This window comes from Barbus barbus, assembly GCF_936440315.1.
Source record: "Barbus barbus genome assembly, chromosome: 32".
NCBI lineage: Eukaryota > Metazoa > Chordata > Actinopteri > Cypriniformes > Cyprinidae > Barbus > Barbus barbus.
In genome coordinates, this window is record NC_136760.1 from 2,057,160 (window position 1) to 2,068,323 (window position 11,164).

Here is an 11,164-nt window from a genome sequence, read left to right on the forward strand (position 1 = left end):
ACCGAACCCCCAATTGCTCCCCGGGCGCCGCAGCATGGCTGCCCACTGCTCCGGGTGTGTGTTCACGGTGTGTGTGTGCATTTGTTCACTACTCACTGCTGTGTGTGTGCACTTGGATGGGTTAAACGCAGAGCACCAATTTCGAGTATGGGTCACCATACTTGACAATACGTCACGACTTTACTTTACTTTACTTTACTTTCTTTGGCTCGTAAAAAGAACCTTTAAAGGGGCTTAACAGGTGCTTTGTACGGCAGTGGTGCTATAAATCACCTTAATCACCCCAAAGAACCACTGAAGAACCATACAGGAGCTTAACAGGTTCTGTGTATGGTAGGAGTGCTATATAGGACCTCAGTCATGCCAAAGAACCGGTGAAGAACCGCTGAAGAACCACTGAAGAACCATACAGGAGCTTAACAGTATGGTAGCGGTGCTATAGGACCTCAGTCATGCCAAAGAACTGCTGAAGAACCGCTGAAGAACCACTGAAGAACCATACAGGAGCTTAACAGGTTCTGTGTATGGTAGCGGTGCTATATATAGGACCTCAGTCATGCCAAAGAACCGCTGAAGAACCACTGAAGAACCATACAGGAGCTTAACAGGTTCTGTGGTAGCGGTGCTATATAGGACCTCAGTCATGCCAAAGAACCGCTGAAGAACCGCTGAAGAACCAAGATTGATGCAATACAGCTCCAAAAGTGCACTGTAAAAAAAAAAAGTTGAGCCAACTTAAAATTTTAAGACAAGCAGCTTTTTGCAGATTTTTGAGCTCTCAACTTATTTTTGTAGGAGATTCTCAACTTTTTGTTGTATAAACTTAAAACAACAAGTTGAGAAAACTCAAAAATCTGCTGAAGCTGGTTGCCTTAAAATCTTAAGCTCAATTTATCTTTTTTTTTACAGTGTGGTTCCCCTATTATTACGAGCTAAAAAACCACTTTTAGTGCTATATAGCACCATCTTGTACAACGGGGCTAATGTTATGTTGAACATTAATGGAGCAACAGATTTTGTGCTAAATTAAATCATTCAAGTTGTTTATTTTGTTTAAAAATCTTATAAATGTATGAGGTAACACACACGATATTGATACAAATAGGCTACTTCAGCTAAAATAATGTGGTTAATTAAATAAAATAATTCTGGTCAAAAACTACATTACCCATGATTCGTGACAATGAATAAATACAAAATTATTGATTTAAAGATGCTGATTATGTATATAGAAACATCACATTTTATGTTTTTTAGGTAGCCTATACATATTTATGATGGGCTTGTTTCTATTCTCTGATTGGTGGAGATTTTGCAGACTCATGGGTAATGTAGTTTTTCACCTGTAATATATGATTTTTTTATTATTATTAATATTTAAAAATACATTGAAATAATGGGTTCATAAAAAGCATATTCCATCAATTACAGCCTCATAATTCACAGCAGAACGGGCATTAATGGTTAATGAGTAATTAAAGAAAATGAATGGGACTTTTTCTTCCTCTCGCGATGAACTGCTGTATATTATATTATGTGCATGTTTTGCAGACCTAACAACTGTATAAAGCTATCAGGTAAAAACATATCTGCTGCCATTTCTGATTGTGAGCTGAGTAAAGAAAATCACCTGAAAATGACCAAACATGCTCTTGTGTAGAAACACTCAAAAGTAAAATAAATAAATTTAAAAAATGAAATAAATGTATTGTTGTTGAACTTACTGAAGAGATACAAGCGTGTGTGTTTGTTTAGGGGTGATTTATGATCCACAGCATGATTCTCTCGACGCATTCGACCAAAACAACCCCACGTGCTGTTATTGAGAGCGAAAGCAGCCAATCACCGGCGGCTTTTCAAAAGCCACGCCTCCAAGTACATATGTGAGCCAATCAGACATAGTTTTTGAGCAAGGCCCAAACCAAGCGTTTTCTTCAACCAATAAGATTCTTCATAGCACTATGATGTAAATGCATCACGTCAGCTGGTTGTTGTGTTTGCTCTATGTTGTGCTTGTCAGCGAATGGGCGCTGTTAATCGAGCACGTGATAATAATAATTTTAAAACAATAATTAGTTGCCCAACATATAATTTTCTTGAAAAGCAAAATCGCCACAGTTAATGGACAGCGTATTTTGAACTGCCACTGGACAGTTTTGGGATGATCGAACCGATCCCAGAGTACCGAACCGGAGAGAAGGTCCGAAGATCCGGGTCCTCCCCAGACAGAGAGAGATCTGATGGAGCTCCCACACTTCAGAGGCTCTTCTGCGCTTCCTTCAACCAGGACACGACGTAATGCTGCATTCCCTTTTGTCAAGTTTGTATATGTGATCCATATGTGACCCCGGATCACAAAACCAGTCATAAGGGTCAATTTTTTAAAATTGAGATTTATACATCATCTGAAAGCTGAATAAATAATCTTTCCATTGATGTATGGTTTGTTATGATAGGACAATATTTGTCTGAGATACAACTATTTGAAAATCTGGAATCTGAGGGAGCAAAAAAATCTAAATATTGAGAAAATCACCTTTAAAGTTGTTCAAATTAAGTTCTTAGTGATGCATATTACTAATCAAAAATGAAGTTTTGATATATTTATGGTAGGAAATTTACTAAATATCTTCATGGAACATGATCTTTATTTAATATCCTAATTATTTTTGGCATAAAAGAGAAATGTATAATTTTGAGCCATACAATGTATTGTTGGCTATTGCTATAAATATACCTGTGCTACTGAAGACTGCTTTTGTGCTGCAGGCTCGCATATGCGCTTAAAAAGTACACAAAATTCCCAAACCAGGACTCAGTGATGATGACCTTTAATTTGGCCGCAATGCTGTATTACAAAATGGGGGAAAAACATGGCATATCTTCATTTCTAATGCATCTTTTTGTTTTAAAATTATTATTATTATTGCATGGAAAATATAGATTATGTGATTTTTTAAATATAATATAGATGTGTGTGTGTGTGATTATATCTAAAAATTCTTGATTAAAAATACATTTTAATATAGTTGGATATAGATATTTCTGTCTGTCTTTTTTCAGGTCTTTGGCTGTCGGTGGTAAGAATGGCTACAGGCTTTTCTCTCTGTCCTCTGTAGACAGAATGGATTGCATTCATCAAGGAGGTAAAAAAGTTATCTGATCATATCACTGTGCAACTGTCTTTTGATCACAGAGACATTAATGCCTTGAGGCGGTCACACATGTTTGATTGCAGCTGCATTTTGGGAAGTTTGTAAAATAAACAGAACCAAGGCAAGGGTCAGGTCATCTCAGACCGTTATGTACATGAACACCTGCACAGAGCCTATGAACAGACCAAAGAGTTGACAGAGAAATAAACAAATCATGGTTCTGTAACCCAGTAAAATCTGGAAAAAAGCGATCAGTAAACTACTAGTTAAAGATCTGAACACACCCACTCATTCTGTATTACGGCTGGTGTCCACATTTTAGAATAATAGCAAAGTCAGCACATCTTATATTTCAGATTTTCTAAAGTAACTTTTAACATTCCTGTTTGTAAAGAAAGCCATACATATATATGTTTTAATAAATCGTGATTTATTTTGGTTAATTATGCAGGCATGTTTTAAAATAATACGATAATACAACCATATCAGTGTTATTTTATTATCACTCATATATTTAATTGATATTTTAAATTAGCTTGTATTTAAAATATTCTTCATTTTCATTTTAGTTAAAGCTTTAGTGATAGCATTTTTATTAGTTTTCTTTTAGTATGTTTTAGGTATTTTAGTACATCAAGTTAAACTAAATAAAATGAGAAGTGTTGCTTTGTCAGTTAGACGAAATAAAGTACAGTTAGCATCTATTTTTTTCACATAACAATATAATGCTTTTTTTTATAGTTGTTATCGATAACAACTATAGAAAGCATTTGGACACTTTTGTGGTTGTCAAACATTAGTGAAACATGTTACTTCTAATCATTTAATTGCCAATGCAACATAGTTTAATATTTTGTATCTAAATGCAGTGACATTCATCCACTTCATGTCTTCTTTGTAATGTAAACATTCAGAATATAATGCAGGGCTTCAAGTTCTCCGGCACCGTGCCGGATCTCCGGCATTGGCTGCGTAAAAAAAAAGATAGAATTACTTGGTTTTGATACTTTATTTGAGCCAATTATTATTGCCTCACATTAGTTTATATATAAATATAGTCATATTAAAGCCTGTTTTTCAGCTCATAATTTTCCAAGTGTATTCCACAGCTTTCTTTCTTCAGGTCAATTATATATTCATGAAAAAATCAGTCTGAATAAGGAAAGCAGTAACTATGCAATAGTATAGTATCCTAGTATCCACAGTCATTGCGTTCATGGCGTGTGCAGCACTTTATTTGTACCATTTTGTTTTATTAGTTTATCAGGTAGTTTCAAGGAAAATCATTTTCAAATGTTTTTTGTTGTTGTTTGTTTGCCACGTAACCCTGTGTCCACCTCCCCTACCCTCGGAAAAAACTGCAGGCTCAGGATTCTTTTTTGCTTTAACCCCTGATTGTGTGTGTCTGTGTGTGTGTGTGTGTGTGTGTGTGTGTGTGTGTGTCTGTGTCTGTGTCTGTGTCTGTGTCTGTGTGTGTCTGTGTGTGTCTGTGTCTGTGTCTGTGTCTGTGTCTGTGTCTGTGTCTGTGTCTGTGTGTGTCTGTGTGTCTGTGTGTGTCTGTGTGTGTCTGTGTCTGTGTGTGTCTGTGTCTGTGTGTGTCTGTGTCTGTGTGTGTCTGTGTCTGTGTCTGTGTCTGTGTCTGTGTCTGTGTGTGTGTGTCTGTGTCTGTGTCTGTGTCTGTGTCTGTGTGTGTCTGTCTATGTCTGTGTGTCTGTGTGTGTCTGTGTCTGTGCGCATCTGTGTGTGTGCGCGTCTGCGTCTGTGTCTGTGTCTGTGCCTGTGTCTTTGCCTGTGCCTGTGCCTGTGCCTGTGTCTGTGCCTGTGCCTGTGCGTGTGCGTGTGTGTGTGTGTGTGTGTGATTAGTGGAAAGCCCTGATGTGTATATAGCGGAGCGGCTCTTCTCCAGCAGTCTGATGGTGGTTGTGAGCAGATCCACATCCTTCAGAATGAACATCTACCATTTCAAGAAAGGCAGTGAGATCTGTAACTACAGCTACTCCAACAACATCCTCGCTGTCAAACTCAACCGACAGGTACACATTTACTACCGTTCACATGATTAGGGTCAGTAAGAGTTTTGTAATGCTCATTAAATTGATCAAAAGTGACGGTAGAGTAATGTTACAAAAGATTTCTATTTCAAATAAATGCTGTTGTTTTGAAGTTTCTATTCATCAAAGAATCCTGAAAAATAAAATGTGTCACAGTTTTCACAAAAATATGAAGCAGCACAACTGTTTTCAACACTGATAATAATCAGAAATGTTTCTTAGGCAGCAAATCAGCATATTATAATGATTTCTGAAGATCATGTGACACTGAAGACTGGAGTAATGATGCTGAAAATTCAGATTTGTTCTCATAAATCAATTACATTTTAACATATATTCACATCTTTTTTACATGGTAAAATATTTCAAAATTTTTACTTTAGTTTTGGCCAAATAAATGCAGCCCTGGTCAGCAGAAGAGACTTCTTTTAACATCACGTTTAGTTTTGAGGCTTACAGGGTTTTTTCCAACATTTTGTATGTCCTTTCTTCAGAGGCTTGTAGTTTGTCTGGAGGAGGCTCTGTACATCCACAACATCAAGGACATGAAACTTCTCAAGTCTCTTCTCAACACGCCACCAAACCCCAAAGGTAAAGGCTGTAACGGCTCTTTAGTGCCCAGTAAAACTAAACACAGTATACTTTTGAGTTACTGGTGTAATAGCGCCAAAAACCCTGCATGTCAGAGTCTTCACTGTTTTTATTGCTTCATCTGATCAAAATGTGGCTATATCTATCCGGGGGTTAAACTGGGCCTGAATGATCTGTAGATGCTCTCTTTCCTGCCAGGTCTCTGTGCACTTTCTGTCAATCATTCCAACTCATATCTGGCATATCCAGGGAGCTTCACCGCTGGAGAAATCACTCTGTATGATGCTTTGAATCTGGTAAGATCCCAATTTAAACCTGCTTTAACGGAAAGCGAAGCTTATTGAAACTTAAAGCTCTCCACTTTCATTAATTGTAGAATATGGTGACCGTGATCTCGGCTCACGCCAGTCATGTGGCTGCCATCGCATTCAATGCTTCAGGAACCAATCTGGCCAGTGCTTCTGAAAAAGTGAGTCTGATGTCTTCTCCATGACGGTTTAGTGGAGCAGCTTCAGTTTTTGTACTGTGATCTGATTTGAAATTATGATTCCCAGGGCACTGTTATACGGGTTTTCAGCGTACCTGACGGAGTCAAGCTGTTTGAGTTCCGCAGAGGGATGAAGAGGTGAGCGAGCTGACATACAGTCAGATAATGAAACACAGCTGTTATGAAACAATAGAAGGGTGTTCAGCTACAGGCACTTTTACTGTACATACCAATGGTTGATGTGTATTAAAAACTAACATATTTTATTAACACGCTTCCTTTTTTAATGTTAAGACTGTCTTGGAAATCTTTCATAATTTATTATAGATGCATTGCAAAATTTTCATATATATGACCGTGAACCACAAAACCAGTCAAAAGGGTAAATTTTTAAAAATTGAGATTTATACATCATCGGAAAGCTTTCCATTTAGGTATGGTTTGTTAGGATATGATAATATTTGGCCGATATCCAACTATTTGAAAAGCTGGAATCTGAGGGAGCATAAAAAAAAATATTGAGAAAATCACCTGTAAAGTTGCCCAAATGAAGTTCTTAGCAATGCATATTACTAACCAAAAAGGAAGTTTTAAAATATTTACGGTAGGAAATTTACAAAATATCTTCATGGAACATGATCTTTACTTAGTATCGTAATGATTTTTGGCATAAAAGAAAAATTGATAATTTTGACCCAAACAATGTATTTGTGGCTACTGCTACAAATATACGCCAGCGACTTAAGACTGCTTTTGTGCTCCAGGGTCACATATACAGTAAATATATATACACGTGTGTGTATGTGTGTGTGTGTGTGTGTATTTTATTATTTCTATTGATTTATTTTACTTAATTTAATTTGAATTCAGTCTTAAATTTTAAAAGTGGCATTCCTTGTCAAGCTGTCTATGATATTAGCCTCGGTAAGAGAAAGGAGTTATATATTATTAATTTATTTTTTAATAAATAAAATGTATTTATTCATTACTTATTTATTATTTATTACATTTTATTATATAAATATATTTTTATAATTATATGAATTTATTTAATAATAAGAATCCCTCACAAGGGGATCACTTCAAAGTCAAAGGTTTATTTATGCAGCAAAAGCTGATCAATATGCTTTACAATGCATCAAAAAAACAAACCAAATAACATAAGTAAAAGACAAAAGTAAAAAGACATAACAGACCGACCTCATACATAAAAATACATGCGACATGTGATGAAAACATTAAAAACCAGTGAAAAAAAAAAAATTAGTTTTTAATAATGACTTAAAAACTGGTATAATCCGAAAGGGCAGGTGGAAAAAAAAATATTTGAGAACTGAGTTTACTTGCTTGTGAACTCATATCGTTTCATGGTCTTTGTGTTTAGGTATGTCAGCATCAGTTCCCTGTCGTTCAGTGCCGATGCACAGTTTCTCTGTGCCTCCAGTAACACAGAGACCGTTCACATATTCAGACTGGAGCACCACAGTCCCAGGTGTGATACGATGTGCATAAATTAATGCAGCAGAATGTAGGCTTTTGTAGGTTTATGACACCTTCGTGGTTTCACGTGTGCTCTCATGAGAACAGTAAGGAGTCTCCATCATGGTCTGCATATATGGGGAAGATGTTTTCAGCGGCCAGCACCTACCTTCCCTCTCAGGTGTCGGATATGATGCATCAGGACAGAGCGTTTGCGACCGTTCGCCTCAGTGTGGCCGGCGTGAGGAACATTGCGGCTCTTTCCACGTGAGTCCAATGCATTACTGTATATAAGCGTACGGAGATGAGGAAATACTTGAATGTCTATATCATCGTCTGCAGGATCCAGAAGGTTCCGCGTCTTCTGGTGGCCTCACTAGATGGGCATCTCCACATCTACAATGTAGATCCTCAGGTAGGAGGAGACTGTCATTTAGTGAAGAAGCACAGGTGAGCCAGTACTGCAGATTACACATTAGTCATTTGTTTCAAAAATTCATATGTGACCCTGGAGCACAAAAGCAGTCTTAAGTAGCTGGCGTATATTTGTAGCAATAGCCAAAAATACATTGTATGGGTCAAAATTAATGATTTTTCTTTTATGCCAAAAATCATTAGGATATTAAGTAAAGATCATGTTCCATGAAGATATTTTGTAAATTTGTATAAATCTCAATTTCGAAAAATTTACACTTATGACTGGTTTTGTGGTCCAGGGTCACAAATTATATTTGCATTGACTTAAATTTTTTCTGATAATTTGACATAAACCATTAAATATAGAATTCAATGTCTACATCTATACAAATTAATTTACTGTTTTTCATTCAATTTGATACATAAGCCATAAAATATATAATTGATCTACAGTTTTTGTCCAATTTGATGCACAATAAACTAAAAAATATATAATTTATTGTACAGGTTTTTTTTTTGGTCCAGTTTAATTAAAAATAAACCATAAAATATATAATTCATTTACAGTTTTCTTTTTCCAATTCGATACACAGTAAGCCCCAAAATATATAATTGATTTACAGTTTTTTTTTTTTTTTTGTCCAATTTGATGCACAATAAGCCATAAAATATATAATTGGCTTACAGTTTTTTTTTGTCCAATTTCATTCTCAATAAACAGTAACATATATAATTGATGTACATTTTTTTCCAATTTGATAAACCATAAACAAAAAAATATATAATTTACAGTTTTTCTTTGGTCCAATTGGATTAATAATAAAGCATAAAATATATAATTGATTTACAGTTGGGGTTTTTCTCTCTCTTTTTTGTCTAATTTAATGCACAATAAAAATAAAAATCACAGTTCAATTACTGTTTTTTTTTTTTCAGTCTGATTCACAGTAAACCATAAATTATATAATTTATATAATTTGACTGTATTGTCCAATTTGATTCATAATAAGCCATAAAATGTATAAATGAGGCTATTAGATTTTTCTAAAGGTCACTCAAAACTCTTTGATTGAAGCTTTTGAAATTTGAAGCACTGAAGGTCAAATCTGTAGAAAAAAGTGCATTTGATTCCTCCATCAGGCTGTTTGACAGTGAAGATGAAGCAGAACTGGAGGCTGGCAGTCCATCATACGCAGCAACTGTTGCCACAAGCACAAATCCAGACTCTCCGTCTTCTAGTTCCCTCACAGGTACATCACAAGCCCCATAAGAACACATCAAATGTCTATTTTTCAGCACTTTTAAGCCACTTCCTGAGGATTTACAGGTAAATGACGGTGTTTCCTTCAGGTTTCTCCGAGGATGTTGGTGTGAAGAGAGGAGAGCTGATCCCAGAACATGAGTTTGCGGATGGACCCGTCCGTCTGGATGATGAACAGGAGTTTCCTCCGGTTAGCTTTCAGAACAGATGAAGACTCAATCTTCATGGCTCTTCAAACACATTTCATTTCAATCAGGCTTCACGGCCGTCGGATGGCATCTCCGAAGGATGCCGATCGCTGTATGAACAGCAGTTTGGGTATAAATATCAGAGTTGCTGATCAAATCATGTTAAAGTAAATAACAGACTGGATGTAGATGCAGGATTACCAGCTCAGGCGAGCCTTTTACAAATACATTCCCATTATGAAGGGTTTTTGAACTAGAGCAGCTCATAGATGTGTGCTTAATTCATTCTAACTACAACTGTGAACTCATATTTTGCAACAGATTTCTGTATATGCTGGCTAACATACTATATGTGACCCTGGAGAACAAAACCAGTCTTAAGTCGCTGGGGTATATTTATAGCAGTAGCCAAAAATACATTGTAGGGGTCAAAATTATAGATTTTTCTTTTATGCCAAAAATCATTAAGATATTAAATAAGGATCATGTTCCATGAAGATATTTTGTAAATTTCCTACCGTAAATATATAAAAACTTCATTTTTGATTAGTAATATGCATTGCTGAGAACTTCATTTGGACAACTTTAAAGGCAATTTTCTCAATATTTAGATTTTTTTGCACCCTCAGATTCCAGATTTTCTAATAGCTGTATCTCTAACAAACCATACATCAATGGAAAGCTTATTTATTCAGCTTTCAGATTCAAAAAATTGACCCTTATGACTGGTTTTGTGCTCCGGGGTCACATATTATTATGAAGGACAATGCTTTTCAGTGAAACTGATTTTTATGAATGCCAGAAGGCGTGTGATTGCCTGCAGGAGGCGGAAAGTCAAAACAGTCAGATTTAGCAATTTGTGTAAATGAGCAGTTTACATACAGTAGAGTACAGTAAGAGTGGCAAACCACTACAATAAAAGTTGTATCAAAATCTTCAATACATTTTAATGTTGACCAGATTAAATATATTCATTTTTAGGATTTAGAGTTTAAATCTGCATATCTAGGAAAACTACAAAAATTTCAAATGATTTCACATTTCAGGGTGATAGAAAGCAAATGACATGCATTAATGTGTTTTTACAGTCTCCAGTCAGTTTAGTCAATATCACAGTGTTGTTGATTTGATGGGATCATAACATAATAAAATAAAGTTGGCAAAATGAAAACTAACTGTTTGCATGTTTGTGTTGGGGATGATGAGCTACAGATTTAGAAATGCAACACTTAAACATTTGATATTGTCATTAAATTATTCATCAGATGGCATAAAATAACTCTGTTACACTGCTTAGATTAATATACATATATATATATATACACTGTAGAAGCAAAGACTATAATCATAATATACTTTAAGAGAGTATACTTGCATGTAAGACACCTAACTGCATGGTATTTTCAATTATATAAAAATGTATTACACTTTACATTTATAATGCATGCAATTATCTGAACTTATAATTTCATAATTTCTTCTGTTGTCTTTGAAATATGGTTAAAGTGTTGCTGTAATTTATTTAAATACATTTA

At 35.5% G+C, this 11,164-nt stretch overlaps 1 protein-coding gene across 2 annotated transcripts; it reads left to right on the plus strand.

Annotated features, from left to right (window-relative positions):
• The first annotated feature begins 1,993 nt into the window (after nt 1–1,993).
• Nucleotides 1,994–10,790, plus strand: LOC306852176 (WD repeat domain phosphoinositide-interacting protein 1). Of its 2 annotated transcripts, XR_013782566.1 has the most exons (13): nt 1,994–2,295; nt 3,064–3,146; nt 5,019–5,188; nt 5,701–5,797; nt 5,996–6,093; nt 6,174–6,266; nt 6,352–6,422; nt 7,669–7,776; nt 7,872–8,030; nt 8,106–8,213; nt 9,321–9,430; nt 9,531–9,972; nt 10,378–10,790. XR_013782566.1 is itself a non-coding variant. In XM_079388847.1 (12 exons), exons 1-12 carry the CDS (start codon nt 2,162–2,164, stop codon nt 9,650–9,652), a joined length of 1,353 nt encoding a protein of 450 aa, XP_079244973.1. In that variant the 5' UTR covers nt 1,994–2,161; the 3' UTR covers nt 9,653–10,790. The 2 variants fall into 2 exon arrangements, 1 of the variants encoding a protein (XP_079244973.1); XM_079388847.1 differs by having other exon boundaries at nt 9,531–10,790.
• The last annotated feature ends 374 nt before the right edge of the window (nt 10,791–11,164 follow it).